This window comes from Pimephales promelas, chromosome 12 (genome assembly GCF_988280905.1).
Source record: "Pimephales promelas chromosome 12, fPimPro1.hap1.1, whole genome shotgun sequence".
NCBI classification, from domain to species: Eukaryota; Metazoa; Chordata; class Actinopteri; order Cypriniformes; family Leuciscidae; genus Pimephales; species Pimephales promelas.
In genome coordinates, this window is record NC_142780.1 from 16,111,187 (window position 1) to 16,138,189 (window position 27,003).

At 39.2% G+C, this 27,003-nt stretch overlaps 1 protein-coding gene, 1 long non-coding RNA gene and 1 pseudogene across 3 annotated transcripts in view; 1 reads left to right on the plus strand and 2 right to left on the minus strand.

The window, feature by feature from the left end:
• The window catches only part of rapgef5b (Rap guanine nucleotide exchange factor (GEF) 5b), a 65,428-nt gene extending 51,141 nt beyond the window's left edge, over nucleotides 1-14,287 (minus strand). The window contains exons 1-7 of one of the 2 annotated variants that reach the window (XM_039674867.2): nucleotides 13,954-14,287; nucleotides 10,943-11,017; nucleotides 10,483-10,589; nucleotides 8,434-8,555; nucleotides 8,061-8,229; nucleotides 4,160-4,241; nucleotides 234-285 (exon numbers count right to left, since the gene is read on the minus strand). In XM_039674867.2, coding sequence (XP_039530801.2) covers nucleotides 234-285; nucleotides 4,160-4,241; nucleotides 8,061-8,229; nucleotides 8,434-8,555; nucleotides 10,483-10,589; nucleotides 10,943-11,017; nucleotides 13,954-14,082 — 736 coding nt within the window. In that variant the 5' untranslated portion in view covers nucleotides 14,083-14,287. The remainder of the gene's footprint in view (nucleotides 1-233; nucleotides 286-4,159; nucleotides 4,242-8,060; nucleotides 8,230-8,433; nucleotides 8,556-10,482; nucleotides 10,590-10,942; nucleotides 11,018-13,953) is intronic. The other variant, XM_039674868.2, reaches the window with a different exon arrangement.
• Nucleotides 14,288-15,969: 1,682 nt separating this feature from the next.
• Nucleotides 15,970-22,265, plus strand: LOC148976982 (uncharacterized; annotated as a pseudogene).
• Nucleotides 22,266-24,115: 1,850 nt separating this feature from the next.
• Nucleotides 24,116-25,959, minus strand: LOC148976983 (uncharacterized). The gene is made up of 3 exons (XR_016145709.1): nucleotides 25,394-25,959; nucleotides 24,338-25,285; nucleotides 24,116-24,230 (listed from the first exon to the last, which is right to left on the minus strand). It is a non-coding gene; the product is annotated as an uncharacterized LOC148976983 (long non-coding RNA).
• Nucleotides 25,960-27,003: the final 1,044 nt, after the last annotated feature.

The window sequence follows — 27,003 nt, forward strand, 5'->3', positions numbered from 1 at the left end:
GGTCTCTTTCTGAAACTTTATCCACTAGTATTGAGTTCGAACAGTGTTATTTAAAGTAGTGTTTTATATATTATTCAGTTTTATTTTAAAGAAGCAAAGAATATAGGCCAATACATTGTTGTTGTTTTTTAAACTTAATATTCAAAAACAAGCAAAACACTGGAAACTGATTGTCCATGTTTATTGGGGAAAAAAAAACACAATCAAGCCATGTAACACAGAATAATCCTTACTTGATTTAGTCTGTGCCTTGCGAGCCAAAGCTGCACACAGTTCATTCTGCACCTATTAAAAGAGAAGATCATGGTTTAGTTAGTTCTTTCAAATATGCAGGCATAATGGGCTCGAAACCATTTAATGAAAGCATATTTTATTGTTCACAACCTGCTGCTTGAGAAGCTATTCTGTGGGTTTGTGATTTGAAGAGATCCATAACGCTTTGAAGCGTCGAATCAACAAGTTCAGCACTTAACTTTAAAAGTTTTACTTCTCTCTTGTAAGGTTTTTTTTGGCAAGGTTATAAAAGAAGACTGCATTACTTATTCTTTTAGCATGACTGCCTTTGATTTCCCAACTGTTGCGTTATTCCTTTGAGGATCTATAAAAACTTGACTCAAATTTCAAGTGATCTATTTCTGATCTGTCTGCAAACTGAGGAAGGGACTTTACATTAAAATCCCACGGCACATGGCACACTATGAATACAAATGTATCCAATCCATAAAGCATCTGAAATAAAATCACTTATGAGGGGGGAGCCCATCTGCTGTCTGACCATGGCAGTTCTGTGCATTAGTAAACCAGGTGTGTAGTGGAGAGATTTAACTGTGCTTAGTGGCCCATTAAATCAACATGTCCTATGGGGCCATCTGAGTGCACAGACTCAGGGCTAATGTAAATGGGGTTGGACTGGGATCTATGCCACTGTGACCCCATACAGGCCAACAACAAATGATCTGCTCTAAGTAAATGTTTCCACTAATAACCTAAATAAATGAATTCTGTACATGACTATTGGCGTCATTTACTGTGGGAATATGATTGATGTCTTCCCCAATTTTCATAAGTTGGCTATTATACCCATGATTTATTTGGAGGGAGGGATGGATGGATAGATGGAGGGATAAATTGACTGATGAACTGATGGATGGACAAACAGATAGACAGACGAAGACATAGGAATGGATGGTTAGATGTATGGATGGACAGATGTATGGACGGATGGATGGATGGACAGATGTAAGGACGGATGGATGATTGATAGATAGACAGACAAAAGGATGGATGGATATATGGACGGATGGATGATGGATGGATAGACAGACAAAAGGATGGATGTATGGACGGACAGACAGATGGATGGATAGACATAAATGGATGGATGGACAGATGGATAGACAGACAAAAGAATGGATGGATGGATGGATGGATGGACAGACAGACAGATGGATGGATTGACAGATAGACATAAATGGATGGATGGATGATGGATGGATAGATGTATGGACGGATGGATAGACAAAAGGATGGATGGATGATGGATGGATAGACAGACAAAAGGATGGATGGATGTATGGACGGACAGACAGATGGATGGATTGACAGATAGACATAAATGGATGGATGAATGGACGGATGGATGATGGATGGATAGACAGACAAAAAGATGGATGGATGTATGGACGGACAGACAGATGGATGGATGGATGGACGGACAGACAGATGGATGGATGGATGGATGGACGGACAGACAGATGGATGGATTGACAGATAGACATAAATGGATGGATGAATGGACGGATGGATGATGGATGGATAGACAGACAAAAAGATGGATGGATGTATGGACGGACAGACAGATAGATGGATGGATGGACGGACAGACAGACAGATGGATGGATTGACAGATAGACATAAATGGATGGATGGATGATGGATGGATAGATGTATGGATGGATGGATAGACAGACAAAAGGATGGATGGATGTATAGACAGATGGATGATGGATGGATAGACAGACAAAAGGATGGATGTATGGACGGATGGATGGATAGACAGACAAAAGGATGGATGGATGGACGGACAGACAGATGGATGGATGGACAGATAGACATAAATGGATGGATGGACAGATGGATAGACAGACAATAGGATGGATGGATGGACGATGGATGGATAGATGGATGGACGGATTGATTTATGGATAGACAGACAAAGGATGGATGGATGGATGTATAGACGGATGGATGATGGATGGATAGACAGACAAAAGGATGGATGGATGGACAAACAAAAGGATGTATGGATAGATGGATGGATGGATGGATGGATGATGGATGGATAGACAGACAAAAGGATGGATGGATGGATGGATGATGGATGGATAGACAGAAAAAAGGATGGATGGATGGATGGACAGACAGATGGATGGACAGATGGATGATGGATGGATAGACAGACAAAAGGATGGATGGATGTATGGACGGACAGACAGATGGGGATGGATGGACAGATGGATAGATAGACATAAATGGATGGATGGATGGATGGATGGACAGACAGACAGATGGATGGATGGACAGATGGATAGATAGACATAAATGGATGGATGGATGGATGGATGGATGTATGGACGGACAGACAGATGGATGGACAGATAAACATAAATGGATGGATGGATGGATGGATGGATGGATTTAAAACATTATAATTAGGGATGCACATTGCATTGATCATGGTGGTCAGGTAACAAATACATTGGTGAATAAATATATATTTCTTTTATTTTTATTTTTTTAAACTTAAAGGGTTAGTTCACCCAAAAATGAAAATTAAGTCATTAATTACTCACCCCCATGCTGTACCAACCCCGTAAGACCTTCGTTCGTCTTCGGAACACAAATGAAGATATTTTTGATTAAATTTGAGAGCTGTATAACTACCACATTGGCTCCTAAGGGACTGCCTCTTGACGGCCCAAAAAGTCAATGAAGAAAATGTTTAAATATCCCAAGTGACTACCGTGGCTCAACTATATGTTTATCAAGCGACGCGAATACTTTTTGTGCGAAAAAACAAACAAAAATAACGAGTTTATTCGACTATTTCTTTTCTTCCTTGTAGGCCAGAACGAGACTTCCTTAGATTTCCACGACGCATGGGCGAGATTTGCGATCTGCTCACACCAGCTTCACTACTTCAGATCGCAATTCTCGCGCATGCGTCGTGGAAATCTATAAGGAAGTCTCGTTCTGGCCTACAAGGAAGAAAAGAAATAGTCGAATAAACTCGTTATTTTTGTTTGTTTTTTCGCACAAAAAGTATTCGCGTCGCTTGATAAACATATAGTTGAGCCACGGTAGTCACTTGGGATATTTAAACATTTTCTTCATTGACTTTTTGGGCCGTCAAGAGGCAGTCCCTTAGGAGCCAATGTGGTAGTTATACAGCTCTCAAATTTAATCAAAAATATCTTCATTTGTGTTCCGAAGACGAACGAAGGTCTTACGGGGTTGGTACAGCATGGGGGTGAGTAATTAATGACTTAATTTTCATTTTTGGGTGAACTAACCCTTTAAGTACTCAAGTGATCATCCTAAACTTGGCAAGCATCCAGTGAACATTGCTGCAAATTATGTTTTTGCTGGTTTTATTATTAGGTCTTGCACTAAATCCTAAACACAACCCCAAGCTACATGATACAGTATTTTACAGTAAATTGATTAAGCCATCAAACTGAGAATCTCAACTGTTCAGCTGAACACAGCAATACAAAGGTGAGCATCATCAGTTCCACAGTGCGTCAAATGCAAACGACGATCTCAGGAAGTGGCCGTATATTTCTGTTGCCAAGGTGACTGCAGGTGCACAGGCCATTACCTTGATAGCTGGAAGCTAAGCACATGCCGCATGGACACAGCAATGTACTGATTCAGTCATTACACCAGAGCTATGGCTTTCAAATAGACAGAGCGCAGGTGTCAGAGGGTGTCAAGTGAAAATGCTCTGTACTAAACCTTTGAGTAGTGAGTGGTTTAAAAAAAAAACAGACAAAGACAGGTTCACTGGATGTTTGATAAGGCAAGAAACTGCTCTTAAAATTTCCTAAAGGCAAGATTTGAAAAAAAGCTCATGAGATAACGCAATACATTTTCTTACCGTAGAGGTGAGATGCTCCAATGCTTTCATTTGAAGAACTGGGTTACAAGCATCAGATGGTTTCGCTGCATCTTCTTTACAGCTACAGAATAGCATAAAACACAGTTTAATATCAATTTACCATGTTTGTTTTTTTGGACATGATACCATGTTAATGGGTCAATTACATAGCATTACTTATACATGTACCATTTATACATAAAGCGAGACAAATACACTTTTTTATGATAAACATATTTTAAAAGATTTCTTGATTAAAATCATTTTTGGTGACATATAGTCAAAAAGTTTTGTGCAATGTTTTATCATTATTTATTACAGAATATAAAAATTGCATGGATAGTTCACGTTTGTAATTGTTATGTGGAGTGACTTGATTTGTTAAAAAACATAAAAAGTAAACTTTTGAATGTTTGCAAAAGATTATTTTTTCAAGAAATGTATATTTTTATTCAGCAAAAAAAAATCATTAAAAAAATCAATTAAATCACAATACATGGCATACAATTCATTTGGTAAATCTTGCATTTTGAAAGCTTAAAGGAGTAGTTCACTTTTAAAAAAAATTTGCTGATAATTTACTCACCCCCATGTCATCCAAGATGTCCATGTCATTCTTTCTTCAGTCGAAAAGAAATTAAGGTTTTTGATGAAAACATTCCAGGATTTTTCTCCGTATAATGGACTTCAGTGGGAACCAAACGGTTCAAGGTCCAAAAGACAGTTTCAGTGCAAACTGTTCCAAGGGCTTTAAACGATCAAGCGAAACAATTGCTCATTTAAAAAAAAAAAATAACAAAGTTTATGTTTAATAAACTCAAATGCTCACCTTGCTCTGTTCTGTGATGCATCAAAATGAACAAATCTTTTTCCGAGTCAATTCGTTTTTTTCGTTCGTTGAATTAACCAAATGACACGAAAAAAGATTCATTAATTTTGATAAACGAGTTCGAACAGGAGAGTCACGAACGCGCATCACAACAAGGCGACCATTGGAGCTTTTAAAACTTAAACTTTTTTTTTTTTTTTTAAATGAGCGATAGTTTCGCTTGATAAGATCCTTATTCAATGTTTTCATCAAAAACCTTAATTTATTTTCAGCTGAAGAAAGAAAGACATGGATATCTTGGATGACATGGGGGTGAGTAAATTATCAGCAAAAGTTTTTATAAAAGTGAACTACTCCTTTATTCGGGTCACATGGAGGTGCAGACAGAGGGACCGAAACAGGTCTGATCTCAACAAAGATGGAAATCCTGCCTCGACAAAGCCACTAGGGCAGAACCTGACTGACTTTCCCAGCAGACAGGACATGATGCATATACATGACCTATAGCTCAACTTCCATTTGCGTCCACTGACCCCCTGCTTACGTACTATGTACCAAAGTGCTAAAACGTCATAGATCTGATTAAGTGAGGCCCTGCACAAATTATTTGCAGCTCATAAGAGGTAAAGCATGCAAGCCAGGCTAAAAAGTAAAGACTTTTTATGGTCAGACCAGTATTTCAGACTTCAACTTGCCCTGACAATATTTCCTATAGAAAATATTGGCTACATAAAATATACAAAATCTGAATATGATATCATAAACCTTAGATGCACAAACAAAACATGTCAGTAAACTGATGAGATGTGCTTTGACAGACTGTGAAAGGTCAAAAGCACTGAGGCAGCACTCTGAACAGGTTGGGTATGTCTGCATATCTGAAAGTGAGACAGAGCCTGGAGCAAAATCATTTGTCTGGCATGCACTCGGATGAGCACTGTCACACAGACATCTGCTGGTGAAGGCTGGAACTGCAGCTGACGATATGGAAAGATACTGAATCATTTCCCTGCCACATTTGCCCTTAATCATCTACAAGCCCTGTCCAGATTACAAGTCATTGATTTTATTATTAAAAATATGGTTTGCAGATTATGTCAAACCGCAATTGCCTATTGTAATTTTTTATGGGGATAATTCATCCAAAAATGAAAATTGTGTCATCATAGAGTGCAGCAGGGATGACGTATTAATTCAAAGAAAATCATATAAACCCAACAACTGTCCATTTTAACAAGGTTAAACGACGTCTGTTGTTGAGACAAACGTCAGCTTCCGGAAGTGAAAAATGTATTTTTATTGATAACTTAGAAACCTTTTTAGATAGCCCTACTGTGAGCTACAAGGTTGTTAATCGATGGTAGATGCTTATGTTAAAGCTGTTAGTCCGCATTATTTCAACATACTTTTTAAATGACCGTGTTTTACAGTGTCTAGCAATCAGAGTCGAAACTCTTAGCTCCGTCTAAATATTTGCATGTATATGGGTATTTTGCAATAAACGTAAAATGTTGTTTCTATAGATATAATCAATTTTAATTGAGTAGTTTTATATTCCTACATTACTTTTTTTTTATTTGAATATGTTCAATATGCTCACCCCCATGTCATCCAAGATATCCATGTCATTCTTTCTTCAGTCGAAAATAAATTTCTCCACATAATGGACATCAATGGGAACCAAACGGTTCAAGGTCCAAAAGACACTTTCAGTGCAAACTGTTCAAAGGGCTTTAAACGATTCCAGACGATGAATAAGGGTCTTATCAAGCGAAACGATCGCTCATTTAATAAATAAATAACAAAGTTTACGTTTTATAAGCTCAAATGCTCACCTTGCTCTTCTGTGTGACTCTCCTGTTCGAACAAAATGAACAAATATTTTTCTGAGTCAATTCGTTCATTTCATTCGTTGAATGATGTTCGTGAATGAACGTCAATTCGTTCATTTCATTCGCTCAAAAAATTATTTGTTCATTTTGATGAACGAGTTCGAACAGGAGAGTCACGAACGCGCATCACAGAACAGAGCAAGGCGACCATTTGAGCTCATAAAACTTAAACTTTGTTATTTTCTTTTTTTTAAATGAGCGATCACTCCGCTTGATAAGACCCTTATTCATCGTCTGGAATCGTCTTTTTGACCTTGTCCATTATATGGAGAAAAATCCTGGAATGTTTTCATCAAAAACCTTAATTTCTTTTCGACTGAAGAAAGAATGACATGGACATCTTGGATGACATGGGGGTGAGTATATTATCAGCAAACGTTTTTATTTTTATTTTTATTTATTTATTTTTTTAAGTGAACTACTCCTTTAAGAACACAGCCTTATATACACCTTTGTATTTTTGTCCAATTTTCACAAAACTTTTTTTTTACTTCAGAATCACAGTTTCTAATGTTATGATTCACCGCCTAGCTGATTGGCTTGGTTCGTGGCTTAAAACGCTTTTAAAAAAGTATTTGTTTAATCCCTAAAGGAGAAACGAATAAAAAAAAAATACTTCCGAAACAAACACTGTTAAAAAATTGGTCTGGCGCTGTTGCACTCTATTAGATTGACAGCCTTATTTGAAAGAGTAAAACAACCAAACTAAAAAAGTTTTTAAAAGTTTATTGACCGACAGACAGACAGAAAGATGCCTCTTTATTTCCCAGTGCTACTGGGAAATTTCTCTCTAATTTCTTTGAATGCATTGTAATTTAGTAAATGTCACTTCCTTTCAATACAATTCAAATTCCAAATCCCTTTAAACACTCATGAATTGAAAGGCAGCCAATTCTTAAATTCAGAATTTTGCTCAATCCAGACCCTCAGTTGAGATCCACTGAGAGAGAAAGCCTCCATCACAATAACCTTTTGGATCCCAAGCCAAGAAAAACAACCCAAAGGGTAAATGGTCACAACTTCTATAGTAATTAAAAGCCTCTTTTATATACGTTTAGCTCTGCTTAGGTAATCAGTAAAAACACAATTAAGCTGTACAATCATGAGGGACAAGATTTAATGACCTTTGACCTAAGAAAAAACACTATCATTAAGCTTTAATGTGTAACCGTATGCTCACCGCCTGTGGGTTCCACTGCGAGGCTGCACGTATGGGACCAGCTCTAGCAGTAGGTGTACTGCACTCGGCCACTTGACCTGATTTCGGAAATCACAGCTCTGGGCTTCACATTCCTCAAAGGTGAACTGGTACAGACACCTGGAGTCCTCAAATACATCGTTCTGCTCCACTGGACACAACAGGGTCAAACATCTGACATGAATCAGTCTAGACAAAGCTTATGTAAACGTTATTTTCTAGTCAAGCACCTCAGAGGGAGCCGGGATGTGCTGCAGATTCAGAATCCATTTAATTCCTTATAATAAAATCAATAAATCATCCAAACTCTACAATCTGTTCATTCACAGTATCTGTTTTAATTTTGTCTGTGTACCTGAAAGCAACATGCCCAAGTCCAGAAGAATGTTCCAGATTTTGGAAGCTATTGACCTGTTCTGGATAAACTCACAACGATCCATCAGCCATTCCACAAGCTCCTGACCTGTACATGTCCTCCTGAGAATATGCCAGATGAGAACAGGAAAAAGAAGAAAGTGTTACAGAAAATGACAGCCATGATTTTATTAACCAAAATAAAACAATTATATAAATGTTTATGCTTTCATTAAACAATACCATAGGGTGATATTTTGCTGATTTTTTTTTAAAGGAAAGACGACGATTCATGAACTAGTTACACCCTTTTTGCTCATTTTGAATTGGAGAAGGATTGTTAAAATTATTGTTAATGTGACTTGGTAAATAAACTGGTAAATTCCAACCAGTATCTCAATTGTATGTTTCAAATTGAATTCGTGTAATATTTCATTAATGAATGATATACTGTAAATCCAATTTAATTAGTGACTTAAAACAGTGGTAAATCAGATATAAATCTCCAATCTTAATCCAATAATATGTTTACAATCCTTTTGTTTATTTAACCCTAAAACTGTATTCTGGACAAACGTGGGCAAAATAGTTTTGACTTGTTTTTAAAAAATACTTCCCTCGATCTGAGCGGTACAAGACTTGGCTACTTTTCCTAAGTTTGCCTCCTGAACACACACATTTTTTTTGGACTCAATTCTACAATGTTAAGTGTGTGAAAAAAAAACTCCTTAATCTCGTATTTGGGTCAAAAATGGGCACCCATAGAAATGATATTCTAAAATAAGCCAAAATAACACACCAGGTGACAGCAGAGTCACTTCATCTTTAGGTTTTAGCTCGAAGAACTTATTGGAATGATATTTTAATGTAGTTAAAAAATTTACAAAATAAAACATTAAAATAAGCATAATTTAAATAGAATATATGGTACTTTTTGAAGTAAAGAAATTCAAAAATACCCCCAAAAATAAAAAACCACACCATAAATGGATAGACAAAACTTTATCGAAGACAGTGATATAACATTTATAATAAATAAAAATTAGCATTACACCTGAGTGCTCTGTGCCCACATTTGTCCACAATTACAGGATTAAGGTCTATAAAGTGAATACGGTTTGAGGGCAACTTTAAATTAAGTTTAGTTTTACATTTCAGATTTTCAGTGTGGCGTCAGATTTTTGGACCCAACTTTTTGTGACACAATCCATTGTTCTTCTGAAATAAGGAGGCAAAGTCCTCACTGTCCTTTTTTTGTAAAATTATGTTTCAGTTTTACTTAATGTTGATACATTTTCAGGTAAAATAAATAAACATTACTTACAATATCAAGAAAACAACAACCAAAATGATTCTATTTTGATTCTATTACTATTTGGGAACCACCGGAACTTTATGTAAAAGGTCAAAAATTCCGAACCATGCAGAAATGCTTTCACACTAGAAACAAACCAAAACTTTGTTCAGTTTGATCCGGGCCGTACCTCTTTTCATTGGACCAAATTTCATCTGTTTGGTCCGGACCATGGTCCGGGTTGGGTTTCAAACCTGTAATTTTGATTCGGACCAAACTGAAAAGTCCGAAAGTCCGGACCAAACAAGGTAGGTGAGAATGGGCCCTAAGTCAGTCCCCACTATCTTACTACATATTTTAACTGCTTATAATAATACTACACTTACCTATATTCCTTACATTGAAGTTACTATGAAGATAAAGATAACTACATTCTCGCCCCCACACCAAAAGATGAGAAAGTTATATTTATTATAAACGGCATGCAGTTATGTCATCCGCTGCTTTAAATGTTCAAGCTCTTTAAAGTCAGCTGAATTCTGATTGGCTGTCAATGTTTTTTTCCATCAACAGCTGGAAAAAAATTGTATTGAAAGTAATTCCAACAATATATTTATTCTATACCTGTAGATGTGGAGTGGAGTGGACTCCTATTTTGTTATAGAATTAGATTATTAAAACTTTATAGTCATGATGCTTGGTTTGAAAGGGCCTTAAGGCTAACTGGCAAACACACAACATTGCAACGAAACTTACCTGATGATTCTTGCCAGTTTAATATGTGCTTTCCAGTTATCCTGGCAATTGGATAAGAAAGCATTCCTCAGAGCTCGGCCGGCACATGGCACATTATTCACGCAAGCCTTCACAACACATAGAGAACAATCTTAATCAAGATGAAGTGGAAAGATTTAAAATTGTCAGGACATAAACAGGATGAGATGGTCAGAATTTAACAAAATATAAAAAATATTTGCCTGCGTGGCCTCAAAATTTAGAACATAAACTTGTGTATCTATCTACACTACATAGTCCAGGTGATATGTTCACTTTCTAATATGTTTCTCATGATGTACTCATCTTAACAATTACATAACCTAAAACAAGTGCTGACAACATCCCCAACCTCTCCATCAAGAGAATTGTACTTGACACTATTAAACAACCAGATTTTCAAGTCATTGAAGGACTGAGGGTATCGACGGGAGATAAATACCTGATTTACCTTGTGTCTAGTCTGTCCGGCATTTGAACAGCGGATGGACACGGGTGGCTGCTTCTGAGATATAATCTAGCATAGAAAGAAAGAGGTTAAACATCTAAAAAACAATACAGCTTTGTGTCCTGAGACAATGCACTTTTTCAGCTGTTTCTTATCTTAAAACAGCAGCTATGACGATTGCATGAAATATTAATTCATTACAGACTGCATATCTAGCTTTTCCAATTAAACCAAAAGAAAACATCACTTTGTTAAAAGGTCAGAGAGGTTGCATCCCCCTAGGTTAGAACATGTACAGATTACAAAAAAAAATAACCGTATAAGCAATAAAAGCTTTGTTACATTGTCAAAACAGGGTGCTGTGCCTCAAAAGAAACCAGCATTAAAGGAGAATTTCACCCATTTCAACATTAATCTTCATTGAAAGTGGATCATATGTAGTCGAAATGTAAAAGAATTTTTTGAATTTGGTGCCCTCTTGACTGAGAAAAGACAGAAAATATCCGAGAGGCGCATTTGTATGACAACATCTCCCACAATGCACCACATTGCACAGCTCCACAAGCCACACCCACTAATCCAGAACAGCACAAACGGAGAAACTCTTCTGTCTACAAGGCTAACGTTAGCTGTCACCAGAGTTTGAAATGCATTTCACACAAAATTTCTTTTTAGTTGGCTGTGGCGAGCAGGAAGATGGAGGGCGAGGGACGTAAGAGGACGGTGCAAGGCCGGTGGCGTGATTGATAATGAAAGAGACCTGTGAGGCGCGGCGGTCTCATGTCTCTCACGGAGGAGCGAAAGCAAAAAATGAGGAGCGACGATGGCAGATTGAGAGAGAAACAGGCCTGATTTTATGATGTGTTTTTTTTTTTCTGTTGTGTGTAACGTTACAGCAGTCGTCAATGAGGAGCTACTATACTTTCATTTTATATTTGTCCATTTTACTATTAAAATGTTTAAATGTTCGCCGGTTCTCGTCTCCTTCTTCCCACAACAACAAACCCTGTTAACATTACATTGGCAAACTCATTAGCGAATTACTCCTCGTTTGTATTTATTTCTATTTGGTGAATTACTGCATGATACCGGGATGTTCAGTCAGGCGAAACTAGGATGGCTCACTTCACAACACAAACGTCCGTGTGCTCGTCTGATTCAGAGATTTCGTTCAGGAGAAATTGCCATCATTGAAATTCTCTGTAGCAGACGGACTCTATCTGTGTCCGTAGTTCACAGCGAGAGAACGGGCACCAGCAGTCCGCCTCAGCTCTAGCCAATCCGGGCTTCTCAACCGACAGGCAGCCGCCTCCTGTTCCTCTATCAGCCTCAGCTGTTCTTTACTATACTGTGGCTCGTAAAGATAGCCACGAACATCAGATTTGAGCAGCAGAATTACAAAATCCTCTTCTTCCATATCATGCTTAGTTTCTTCCGTCATTGTCATACTTCCTATCTCCACAGCGCTTGTTAGCTTAGCTTCCAAACAAGATGGCTAATATATTGATTCAGTATCTGCAAGTGAAGTCCCACCCACTGATCTCTAATAGGCCTGTGGGGTCTCACACCTCTTGAATAATAATGAGCTCATGCTTGTAGTTTTTACACTTTTTAAAGAAATGTGACTTCCTGCTCATTATGATGCAAAATGACGATTTTTACGTCATAATAAGCAGGAAGTAATACACTTAAATACTTATTTCTCACATCTCAGGGGAAAATAAGGGAATAAACCATGACCATTCAGAAATATGACTGGGTTTCTAAAGATACAAAGCTTAATGCAAATGGGTGAAGTGTCCCTTTAAACAAAGTGACGCAGCCTGATTGTCCATTACTTAATGTGTATTTTAGCTAATAGACTCATGAGGGATGTTGGGGAAACACACAGTGAAGTCATTTTTGTAGTGAGTGTAAACAGCAGCTCTTAACCCCCATGTCTAGAATTTGTGTTGAAGAAACCATAAAAAGACAGGTGCCATTACATGAAGGGATCAGCAAAACATCATGAAATGAAAGTTCTCTTTGAATAAAATACTCAATTTGATTTTGATGAAAAGTATTTTCCTGTTGTCTAAAATAGACAAATGTAATATTTACATAATGCTGCATTACATAGTATTCGGGTAGTTGAAAATATATTTCAAGTAAAAACAACTGTACAATACTTCTTTTTGTACAGTCCCTCATTCATTATAATTTTTAAACATTCAGTTTTAAGAACCCACTTTAATTGATCAAAAAATAATAATTCGGTGTGCGTTTCCCAAACACACACACACACACACACACACACACACACACACACACACACACACACACACACACACACACACACACACACACACACACACACACACACACACCAGGTTTCAACTTTGATAATAATAAGAAATGTTTTGTGCAGCAAATCAGAAAAGAATGATTTCTAAATGATCATTTGACAGTTAATGGCTGCTGAAAATTCAGGAATAAATTACATTTTAAAATATACTAAAAGAGAAATTAGTCATTGTAAGAATTTAAACACTTAAAAAAATCTTACCAACCCAAAATGAATAGTGTGTACACTAATATAAATATATATATATATATATATATATATATATATATATATATATATATATATATATATATATATATATATATAGACAATTATACATACATGTACACAAAAACAAAACAAAAATGTATTGGTCATCTTTGAGTCACAGTGTACTCAACATTATAATATTAAATTATTATAGTTATACATAGTTTTAATGTTTTCTTGCTTTAACCATACCTTACAATCATTCACTTTATATTTAAGGTTTAAAATCCCACCCAACAGGTTTCCCTTCAACCAATCTCATATTACAGCCTGACCAATGCAATGAATTAGTTTCAGCTGCTCTCAAAGTCACTATTGTAAGCAATATGCAAAACAGTCTTTAAACAAATTTTACACGTTAATGCTCTGGCACTAGTACAGTGTATAAAAGTCAGTTTTAAAATACACTTACAGCTTCCAGGTTCTTCCTAAACTGAGAGTCATTCCTCAGTAAAAGAGGATCAGTTCTGCTGCTCCTCTGATCTTCAAGAACTTTACTTATGAGACCCTTAACAGGCGGACTCTCATCCACCACGTCCATGTCCAGGACAAGTCAGCACAGGTTGGAGGACAAAAGCTCGGACTCCTAACGTTACATAGAAATCAATGACGGATGTTTATCAACGGGTGCGCAAATCAAATGAAATCAATACTCGTCTATAACCAGTAAAAGCGCATTACATGTTTACAGACTCCATACATCGTGACAATGGCAGACACGTGAGTCAACATAGGTGCGGGGTTGAGAAAGGTATGTCACGTGACTTGAGTGGGCTGTACCTATGAGATCACTGATACTGATACACACACGAGCTACAATTTCGATTTTAAGCAAAGATTGTAATAAAATGCATTCGTCAACTCCCTCACTCTAGAAATGTATTTACTCCAAAAGGGAAATTCTTTTGGAGTTCTATAATTGATAACATTCAATGGAGAAAACATGGTTACTACCATTTACAGTAAATATTGCATACCCAATAAAATGCATTTTAAAATTCTGCATAATATATAGGCCTACCCTTGTAAATGCACTGTTATCCAGATACTGTGATTTAGCTGATTTATGTTCCTTCTGTAATACTGAAATTGAAGACGTCTGTCATTTTTGTTTATTTTTATTTTTTATTGTTTTATTGTAGTTTCATACATTTCTGTAAATGATTTGGGATCTTGTAGTTTTTTCTAAAGTTAAAATGTCTTTGCATCAACGATATAATTTTTTTTTTTTTTTTTGAATGTCCAAACAAATTAGAATCTACGGTTAACTTCATACTTGTGGCAAAATTTTACTTTCACAAGCAAAGATTTCTTATGAAAATGATATTTATGATTAATGATATTTAATCAAATATATTAGAAAAATGTATCTGATAATAGAAAATGTTTTTCTTTTCTGAAGAAATATTATGAGATCTTTCATGTACAATGATGATTAATAGCCTATCTGTTTGCTGTTTTGTTTTATTATTATTTTTACTTTTTTCTCTCTTTCTTCTTTCCCTTTTTATTCTGCTTGTGCAAAAATGAACCTGTTCAAAATATACATTGTTGGAAATGATATCCAGATAGGTGCATGTTTGCACTATTGTTAAACAACTAATGAATAAAGATAAATAAATAAATAAATAAATACTACAAAAACTTATCTAGTGTAAGCATCATGACATGAAGTAGGTACTTTGATAACAATCATCAGATGCATTACACCTGCAGTGCATTCCATTGTTATATTTACGGTGTGAAACGTAAAATATGTGTATTTCTGTCTGTATTCGACTTGAAAACAAATAATAAATGACATATAAATGACAATGCGTTTATTAATCGATCAGAGAAGGAAATAAATGGTTACTTTTTTTTTCTGGGTGATCTTTTTTTTTTTTTTTTTTTTTTTTTTTTATTAAACATTTACTTACAGTGAAAACAGTGAAAGGTTTTGAAAACCACAAACAAGAGCCAGAGGTTCAAGGATTGATACATATTACATTACATTGGAATTTAACGAGAAAGACAAAAAAATATAAATAAATAAAATAATAATAACTTAAACACAAAATAATATATATATATATATATATATATATATATATATATATATATATATATATATACACACACATACTATCTCTTTTTATACAAACACATCAAAAAATGAGCATACATTCAAAGTTTTAGTAGCCTTTTGGTTACAAGAGGTAGATAAAGTTCTGATATAAATCTTAACATCTTCTTGAAAGTGAGAAAATTTGGGGGTAACTTTCATAGTTGGAAATAAATGGTTACTTTGTGTGCTCACATGCGCAGCATTACGTTCTCCGAGCGCGACCATATATGGGCCTACGACAGTTATTCTTAATTGTGACTTCACGAAGCTTGAAGGTGAGACTTGTCTTGAGACTAAATCTGCAGCTAAATTGCGATAGCGATGGGTCAACGTAGCTCTCGTTGCAAAGAGGAAAAGACTTTGGAAATGTGCATTTCCATGGTTCACCGCCGAAATCTTTCACCAGTTTGGTGGAAGCCCACCCACATTCAGTTGGTGATGGTTGGAGAAGAGAACGTGAATGGGGGAATGAAGAAAACGAAAGCCCCGTTCACACTACACGCGATTTTGTCGTCACAGGTCGCTTGTGGCTGCGCTGGAGGGCGTTCCCCACTACTGGTTGCCTAGTAACGTTAATGTTTGTGAGTGACATTCACGGAAGTCTATGTTAGACAACAAATACGTTTTATTGCCGCTGCAAACAAATATTTTGCAAGGAAAAGTCTAAATATAAATGGAATCAGTACATAAAATGCATAATATTAAACATGAACGAGAAACAGTGAGTGCTCACTGCCATCGCGGCAATTTAACTGCAGCAAACGGGCAAATACCAGTCTATCTGGGTTCCCTGAAACCATTCAGTCACGGAGTCAGTACGATGAACACCACTGTGTGCTACACGGAGATGCTAAAATTAGCTTCTTGTTCAACTTGCCTCGGTCAGACTCAGCACTGAAAAGTGTGACGCGCTTCACTGACTTCACTCCTATTGGTTGTCGCTCGCGAAAATCGCCCTTCATTTGCATAAAGTTAAACATTTCTCAACACTGTCGCGTCGCTGGACACGCCCAACGGTCGCTGTCGCCGGAAAGTCGCCCGCACGATCGCGTCGCTTGGTCGCGTGTAGTGTGAACGGGGCTTAAGGAGGACACCTCTAAAAAGAAAAAGAGGTTCAGGTTGTGGAGATGGACCTGTTGTTGGAGAGCTGGACAAAAATACAGCAGGAAGACCAGCTCAACTCGGTGTGAGGAAAAGGCTCAAGACGCAGAAGTACCAACTGGAAGAATTCCTGATGGTAAGTAATTGTATTAACTGCCCTAATAACGTTAGAAAGTCATGAAAAAAAGACATGACAACTTATTATTATGCAATTAGTTATTTATTTTGTTAGAAATTATGAATTTCGGTTTGTTTGTTTATCAGTCTCATAGCAATGCTCAACATAATGTTACAGGCTGGCGAAACCCATTCAAAAGTTGGTGTTTCGAAGAGTAAATAACTCAGTGTTTTCTTGCCACAGAGACGTGAGAAATATATATAGCCTAACGTTATATGTTATATTATATATACTATGAAATGTTTACTGTGTGTCATTCATGTTCTGAATATGTTGCTTAACGGTAGACTTAAAATCTTTAACCCAAGATTGTTGGATAAAAAATTTGCCACTAAATTAGTTTAGTACAGTTATAGGCCTATGTTCAACCTCGAACAGCACATGTTGTCCATCTCTCAAAAAAGATTTTGTGACATAGTTTAAATAGTAAAACATTATCTGAAAAACACCCAGCCTCTACGCTAAATATCACACAAAATACCATCCGCCACGTGACCGAAAATTGCACCCACTTTATTTTGATATGAATTCAACCTCTAAGAAACACATTAAAATAACAAGTATGTGCGTTAGCTTGCTGCCACACAAATTATGAATCTATTTTTTTTCTTTACTTAAAAAAAAACATTCAGACCTTTTTTTCTTAAATAATTGAATGGATGCTATATTTTAAACTTTTCGCATGAAAACAAACTGAGGTTTCTACCTTTATTTCATGAATTTTCATGTTCATCACTATTTAAAAATAAAGGTCTAAACATGCCTTAGGAGTATGAAAATATTCTTATTGCAAACTGATATGATATATTACCACTCCTCTGTAATTTACTTTGAAAATCAATAACTAAATCTGGAAACTAGAGATTGTAAGTTTTCAAATGATATATAGTTTGTCAAGATTGGTTTAGGTTTAGTATAGTATATTACTGTTTTAAAAATGTAATGGATTTGGGCCCACCGGTGGGTTTGTGACACTTGAGAATCTAAAAGGCTCCAAAAAATAAAATAATAATTAACTAATTATATGCTGACTATGCAATTAATAATTCATGTTATTTGATTTTAACATCTTTCCTCTCTTTAGTTCAGCGTTTTCTACAGCAAGTCATCTGTAGTGTAGAGAATCAAAATCATCAGGAACCTTCAACCAGTGATCCTGAAATCCTTCAAGCAGCGGAAGAACACCTTGCTGTTCACCCTGATACTGATGTCTTCCAATCTCTAGTATGCACTACAATGTCTCTCAGACTTCAGTAGACACTGCATCAAACTGGGAGTGCTGATATCGCCCAGACTCAAGTCTGTCAAACCGTGTCTAACTGGAGCATCGATGCCGGCCTGATCGTCACCGCATCGAACTGCTGTGATGATGTCGCCCAGACTCTAGTTCGCACCACGTCTGACTGGAGCTTTGATGCTTACCTGACTCCAGCATGCACCACGTCAGACTGTAGCATTGACTTCACCAAGACTCCTGTACACACTGCATCAAACTGGAGCACAGGCGTCTCCCAAACTCCAGGACGAACAGCGTGAGACTGGAGCACTAACGTCACACAGACTCCAGTACGCACTGTGACTCCAGCACAAACAGCGTCAGACTACATCATCCAGACTCCAGCACGAACAGTGTCAGACTGGAGTGCTGACATCTCCCAGACTCCAGTCCGTCGCACCCCTTCTGACTGGAGCATCGATGCCACCCAGGCTCAAATACACACCACTGATTGGAACGCCAATGTCACCCAGACTTCCGTAGGCACTGCGTCAAACTGGAGCATCGGTGTTGGCCAAACACTAGTTAGTCCCACAGAGGGTCTTGTTTCACCTCTGATTAGACAACTGTAGAATTCTGAAAAGAAAACTGTGGGTAAGTTTACTGCCACAATAATACAATACGCACACACACAAACACACACATATTTTATACTAGATCAATCAATTTTATTATCACTTAATTATTTAAACAAAAATTTGGAAATATGCTGTTTAAAATAGTTGTCTGATGATGTAAAGCATCACCCTGCTGGACATTGCACCAGTGTATGATATTTCATGAAAAACTAATCTTTTTAAAAGGCATCAATTCCTGCCACTATGTGATCGGTGACAAGCTGAATGAAGGGGCCTTTGGATCTGTCTATGAGGGAAGTCGACTGCTGGATGACTTTAAGGTTCCTTTTTTACTTACAATATCTAGCTAGCAGATTGATCATCTGGATTTGATTAATATTACCTGAAGATTTATTAATTGTAAATCATTTTTCAACAAATCTCAATTTATTGTTTTGTTTATTAGGTGGCAGTGAAAATTGTCACAAAGACTGAGGATGTAGAATACATCAGTATTGTAAGTAGGCTGTGCCCTCTGTTTTTCTCTGTTGTCTTTTCAATTTAACCCTTTAAGTGCCCCCCGCCCCTCCCTTTTATAGACATGAAAATCCACATTCCAAACTCAAATAGTTGTAATTCAAGAATGCTTTTGAATATATCTATGATTGGTTTTGTTTTAAAGACATTAGGCAGATTTTTGCAGAAGTGAAATAAATTAAGAAAATGAAACAGAAAAAAAGTTATAGAAGTTTGAGTTTATGAAAATGACCTGACTAATTAGGGAAACCACATCCTTCTAACCAAAATAAAAAAATTGTATTTCCTCTAGCCATGCCATTCCAAGCCCCTCCCACTAGAGGTTGCACTGCAGAGCCTTGCCAACAGAGGCCCCAGTGTTCCGGAAATAATCCAGCTACTGGATTGACAGGGGCAGAACGACTATTATATTATGGTGCTGGAGCGCCCCACACCCTGCGAGGACCTGTTTGGTTTTGCGGAAAGCCACTGAGGCAGCATTGATGAAGGTTTAGCTTGTGTCGTCATTAGGGTTGGGTATCGTTTGAATTTGAACGATTCTGATTCCGATTGCGATTCCTTGTTTCGATTCCGGTTCCTAACGATTCTCAATTCCGATTCTTTTAAGAGGCAGGGTCAAAAAAGTTTAGCTAACCTTGCTAACCAACGACCTTTCTGAAGGAAATAATCCTTTCTGAAGGAAATACTCCTGTAAAAATATTCCGTTTGTCACAAATTTTGCATTTTGCCGAGATTTCGTTAGTTTTTGGAAAAGTGAAGCCACACTTTGGATCGCCGACGTAAGGTACTCATGTTCAACTCACGTGGTTATGCCAACACTTCCGGTAGACGCTTCTTTGTTTGTGTTGTTCAGCGGTTTCTTCTTCCGCTCGGCGGACTGTAAATATCGAAACTAGGAATCGAAATTTTAACTTTTGAACGATTCCGGGAAAAATTAAAAGTTAGTCTCGGTTCCAATCGATACTCGATTCTCGATACCCAACCCTAGTCGTCATGCAGCAGGCAACACAAGCTGCATACATGTGTTGCCTCCGTGGTGTTTTACACCGCAATATCAAACTGGAGAATCTGTTAAGAGTAGGTGGAAGATTGTCCAGGACTACAATGCCCGAAGTGAGCAAACACCCAGTCATCCTGTGTAAAGATCAGTACATCTCCATGTTAATTCTTAAAAATGTTCATGAACAGACAAGGCATGGTGGGAGAAATTACATCCTCTCCAAATTGAGAGCAAAGTTCTGGGTCACTCATGCCAATGCTGCAGCAAGAAAAATCTTGTCAAGTTTTACTTTTTGCTAACGTCACAAAGAAAATTGTGTGATCAAAAAATGGCTGATCTTCCCAAAGAAAGGATTACTCCAGACTTACCTCCATTTACTAATGTGGGAGTGGACTATTTTGGGCCCATTGAGGTAAAACAAGGACATTCCTATGTGAAACGTTATGGAGTTATCTTTACATGCAAGGCCAGCAGGGCAGTTCATTTAGTAGTGGCACACTCATTAGGCACAGACTCTTGCATCAGTGCTATTCGTCGATTCATATGCCGAAGAGGACCTGTAGCACACTTTCGCTCAGAGAATGGCACAAATTTCACAGGAGCAGAGAAGGAGCTAAAAAGAGCAATTGCAGAGTTAAACAACAAATCAATTGAGAAAGCTTTAATACATGACATCATCAAGTGGACGTTCAACCTACCTACAGCTTCACATCATGGTGGTGCTTGGGAAAGCATGATCAGACTGGTCAGAAAGGTCTTAGTATCTGTTTTACATCTACAGGCTTTATCTGATGAAACCTTAGTCACAGTCTTTTGCGAAGCCAAAACAATCTTGAATGACCGACCAATTACAAGATTTTCTGAGGATGCTAATGATTTAGAAGCCCTGACACCTAACCATCTTCTTACTTTGAAATGGAAACCGATTTTGCCTCCATGCCTGTTTTATCAAAAAGACCAGTACGTAAGACGAAGATGGAAAAAGGCTCAGTATCTTTCAGATTTATTCTGGAAAAGGTGGACAAAAGAGTCCACCTTTAACGAGAGTCTTGTTACTCTACAGGAGAGACAAAAGTGGAATAAAACAAAATGTAATCTTACAGTTGGAGATATCGTTTTGGTTGCGGATGCTACAGCACCATGAAATTCTTGGATGATTGGAATTATTAAATCCTTTCCGGACAAATCAGGCATAGATAGATCTGTGCAAATCAAAACCATTACAAACATAATTGAGAGACCAGCGACAAAATTAGGCTTATTGGTAGAACAGTCAATGTAAAAGTGAACAAACACACCAAATAGGGGTTTATTTGTTCGTTTATTTGTTTGTTGTTTTTATTGTAAGATGTTTTTGTTGTATTTATGTCTCCATACATGTATATGTTTATAATTGTTATGTCTTGTAGTGCCATGAACAATTAGGGCCCGGTTGTGTTGGAGCCATTCTGTGTATTGGGATGGGTTGGCGCTGTGTTCTGCCACAAGTCTACTTAAGACATTGGGTAATTAGTGCAGGTGTGGCGCACAGCGAGGTGCATGGTTTTTGACCGTGAGGCACGGTGTGTAATTATGGAGACTGACTTGAGTTAAGTTAATGTTGAATAAATGTTTTATTTTTCGCTATGTTAATAAATGGATTGGCATATCCGAAGTTAAGTTCAGACTTTTGAAAGTTTATTATTTTATTTTATTTAATTATTTAAGCCACAAGGAAACAGCACACCCGAAACACGCCTGCAAAACGACTTAAATGTGCGCCAACACTGGGTGACATTGGTGTTCCAATCAAAAGTGGTGTGTATTTGAGCCTGTATTTGAAGTGGTGCGACAGACTGGAATCTGGGAGATGTCAGAACTCCATCTCCAGTCGGACATGATGCGTACTGGAGTCTGAGAGACGTTAGTGCCCTAGTCAGAAGGGGTGCGATGGACTGGAGTCTGGGAGATGTCAGCACTCCAGTCTGACGCTGTTCATGCTGAAGTCTGGATGATGTAGTCTGACGCTTTTCGTGCTGGAGTCTGGGAGACGCCTGTGCTCCAGTCTGACGCAGTGCGCACTGGAGTCTGGGTGACATTGGCGTTCCAATCAGAAGTGGTGTGTATTTGAGCCTGGGTGGCATCAATGCTCCAGTTAGAAGGGGTGCCACAGACTGGAATCTGGGAGATGTCAGCACTCCAGTCTGACGCTGTTCACGCTGGAGTCTGGATGATGTAGTCTGATGCTGTTTGTGCTGGAGTCAGGCCTGCATCAATGCTCCAGTCTGACGCTGTGCGTATTGGAGTCTGTGTGACGTTAGTGCTCAAGTCTGACGCTCTTCGTGCTGGAGTCTGGGAGACGCATGTGCTCCAGTTTGACGCAGTGCGTACTGGATTCTGGGTGACATTGCCATTCCAATCAGAAGTGGTGTGTATTTGAGCCTGGGTGGCATCGATGCTCCAGTCAGAAGGGGTGCCACAGACTGGAGTCTGGGAGATGTCAGCACTCCAGTCTGACGCTGTTCATGCTGAAGTCTGGATGATGTAGTCTGACGCTATTCGTGCTGGAGTCTGGGAGACGCCTGTGCTCCAGTCTGACGCAGTGCGCACTGGAGTCTGGGTGACATTGGCGTTCCAATCAGAAGTGGTGTGTATTTGAGCCTGGGTGGCATCGATGCTCCAGTTAGAAGGGGTGCCACAGACTGGAATCTGGGAGATGTCAGCACTCCAGTCTGACGCTGTTCACGCTGGAGTCTGGATGATGTAGTCTGATGCTGTTTGTGCTGGAGTCAGGCCTGCATCAATGCTCCAGTCTGACGCTGTGCGTATTGGAGTCTGGGAGACGTTAGTGCTCAAGTCTGACGCTCTTCGTGCTGGAGTCTGGGAGACGCATGTGCTCCAGTTTGACGCAGTGCGTACTGGATTCTGGGTGACATTGCCATTCCAATCAGAAGTGGTGTGTATTTGAGCCTGGGTGGCATCGATGCTCCAGTCAGAAGGGGTGCCACAGACTGGAGTCTGGGAGATGTCAGCACTCCAGTCTGACGCTGTTCGTGCTGGAGTCTGGATGATGTAGCCTGATGCTGTTCGTGCTGTAATCAGGCCTGTAGCAATGCTCCAGTCTGACGTTGTGCGTACTGGAGTCTGTGTGACGTTAGTGCTCCAGTCTGACGCTCTTCGTGCTGGAGTCTGGGAGACGCCTGTGCTCCAGTTTGACACAGTGCGTACTGGATTCTGGGTGACATTGCCGTTCCAATCAGAAGTGGTGTGTATTTGAGCCTGGGTGGCATCGATGCTCCAGTCAGAAGGGGTGCGATGGACTGGAGTCTAGTGTTGCACGGTGCACCGATACTTCAAAAGTATCGTGATATTCGGAAATTAAAAACCTCACGATACCTAAATTTATTAGTATCGATACTTTTATGAATGACCACGACCCAGATTTGTAAGAGACGTATTTCATGTTGGTGTGTGCCACGCACGCTTCCAGTCTCTCCCTATGAACGTCTGTGTTTCTCCTCACGCATGCAGCAAAGAAGCTGCAGCTGTCCTGAGACAAACACTAGCGCGAGACGGCTGCATGCGCGAGCACACGTGATACAGTGGCCGCTTGTCAGTAGCGGAGTGGCAATCAGGAGAGTCGGATCTTTTCCCGGTGGGCTGGTGGTGTTTCGAGGCCGCGAGGGCCGGTCTGATAGTTATACATTGCACGTTATTAGCAACACAATTCAGAGGTCTCTGCAACGGCGATAGTTTGAAGCGCGCTTCCTTGTGAAGACGGTGCGCGACTGCGCGAGCCGCAAAAGACACGACTGTATCCAACTGATAGCAGCGAAAAAGCATAGTCCCCGCACACCAATGCAAAAAGTAGTACACCAAGGGACCAGACAGTCGCTGGCTTCCCATGGTATTCGCCCTTCTCCTCATATTCCAGGGGACAGTATTGATCAGTGCCTGGAGGAAAGAGATTTGCATTACCACAGCAATTTTTTTTTAAGCATCCATATCCATTTGCATTTGGTGATACGTATATTATAAGTATATTTAGGGAAAATACATACCAGTGAATATATTGTAGGCTGATTTCTTGAGGGGGTCACCACACCCAAAGTCAATTAGCTTGACTTCATGGGTCTTCTTATTGATTAACAGTCCAGTCCGTGTGCGTATTGGAGTCTGGGAGACGTTAGTGCTCAAGTCTGACGCTCTTCGTGCTGGAGTCTGGGAGACGCATGTGCTTCAGTTTGACGCAGTGCGTACTGGATTCTGGGTGACATTGCCATTCCAATCAGAAGTGGTGTGTATTTGAGCCTGGGTGGCATCGATGCTCCAGTCAGAAGGGGTGCCACAGACTGGAGTCTGGGAGATGTCAGCACTCCAGTCTGACGCTGTTCGTGCTGGAGTCTGGATGATGTAGCCTGATGCTGTTCGTGCTGGAGTCAGGCCTGCATCAATGCTCCAGTCTGACGCTGTGCGTACTGGAGTCTGTGTGACGTTAGTGCTCCATTCTGACGCTGTTCGTGCTGGAGTCTTGGAGACGCATGTGCTCCAGTCTGACGCAGTGCGTACTGAAGTCTGGGTGACATTGGCGTTCCAATCAGAAGTGGTGTGTATTTGAGCCTGGGTGGCATCGATGCTCCAGTTAGAAGAGGTGCCACAGACTGGAGTCTGGGAGATGTCAGCACTCCAGTCTGACGCTGTTCATGCTGGAGTCTGGATGATGTATTCTGATGCTGTTCGTGCTGGAGTCAGGCCTGCATCAATGCTCCAGTCAGACGCTGTGCGTACTGGAGTCTGGGAGACGTTAGTGCTCCAGTCTGACACAGTGCATACTGGAGTCTGTATGCGCGAGCCGCAAAAGACACTACTGTATCCAACTGATAGCAGCGAAAAAGCATAGTCCCCGCACACCAATGCAAAAAGTAGTACACCAAGGGACCAGACAGTCGCTGGCTTCCCATGGTATTCGCCCTTCTCCTCATATTCCAGGGGACAGTATTGATCAGTGCCTGGAGGAAAGAGATTTGCATTACCACAGCAAATTGTTTTTTAAGCATCCATATCCATTTGCATTTGGTGATACGTATATTATAAGTATATATAGGGAAAATACATACCAGTGAATATATTGTAGGCTGATTTCTTGAGGGGGTCACCACACCCAAAGTCAATTAGCTTGACTTCATGGGTCTTCTTATTGATTAACAGTCCATCTTCTAGAACAGGATTCAGCTTGTAGATAGGGCTACACTTTATTACGGGTTTTCCTGTCCTTAGTGCACAAATCTCTTTGTCAAATCTTTTCCTTTGACATTTTATACTGTCTCGTCCTGATGAATTTCTGGCTTCCAACATTTTCTTGTCAACATAACAAAAGATCAGCCATTTCAACCATCACAAGTTGCTTTCTTCTTTGACTCAACTCCAAATGAGTTTTCTTAACCTTGAGTAACCATGCAACTGCAACCTTCAACCTTTTCCAGTCAGAGAAATATGTGATGAGTTGATTGGTTGCATTAACCTCTTGAATAGTTATTGTGTTTGTAGAGATCTCCAGTTTGACCTCTGGATCATCCTCTTCCAGTGTGGATTCTACTTCATACCTAATCCATGTTTTTCTTGCTTTCCACGGGAATTGGCTTTATGCCCAGCTGCACTACTTCCTGAACTTCAGCCAGCTCCTTGTTTCCTGTCTGCCATTATTGGCCAAATTGATTAATTCAGGCGTGTCTGATTATTGTTGCCATGACTACTGAGGTCAGGTACACCTGAATTAATCAATTTGGCCAATAATGGCAGACAGGAAACAAGGAGCTGGCTGAAGTTCAGGAAGTAGTTCAGCTGGGCATAAAGCCCAACCTGGACCTGATAACCACGTTTTGCTGTTCAGAAGCTTGTGGACTGTCAGTCCTCTAGATGCGTCATCTGCAGGATTTTGTTTTGTGTGAACATACCACCACTGTGCTGGGTCTGAAGCTTCCCTAATGATACGTATTCTGTTGGGCACAAATGTTCAGAATCCTTTGTTTTCATTGCTGATGTACTTCAAAATTGTACTACTATCAGTCCAGAAACAGAATCCTGGTAAAGAAAGCTGTAACTCTGATTTTACTATTTTGTCCACCCGAACAGCTAAAACAGCAGCAGTGAGTTCCAAACAAAGGAATGGTTACGGGTTTAAGAGGTGCTACTCTGGCCTTTCCAAGAAGAAAGGAAACATGTACCTGACCAGGTTTGTTCTGTAACCTCAGGTACTGCATGTTACCATGCCATTTCGCTGGCATCAGCAAAGTGGTGCGATTGAGCATGGACTGGTGTTCCAAAGTCGTTTGGTTTCAAGCATCTACTTACTCTGAACTCTGAGATCCCTTTCAGGTCAGTCAACCAATTTATCCATTGTTGTTTTAGGGCTTGTGGAATTTCTTCATCCCAGCCATAGTTCCTTCTGCACAACTCTTCCAGCCAACTGCACAAAAATGTGCTTGGCTCGAAGAAGAACTGGCGCAAGGTAACCCAAGGGATCATACACTGAACTAACGACTGATAGAATCCCTCGTCGTGTTTATATCCGTTCTTTGCAGTTCAAATTAAAGTTAAAGTTGTCATTTCTCATACACCAATGCAGCCCGAGTGCCCTTTCCACTGGGAGTTGATCTATGTCCAAATTGAGTTTTGTTTGAAGGACTTTGCCACTGTTACTGATCCATTGTGTAAGGTGAAAGCCTCC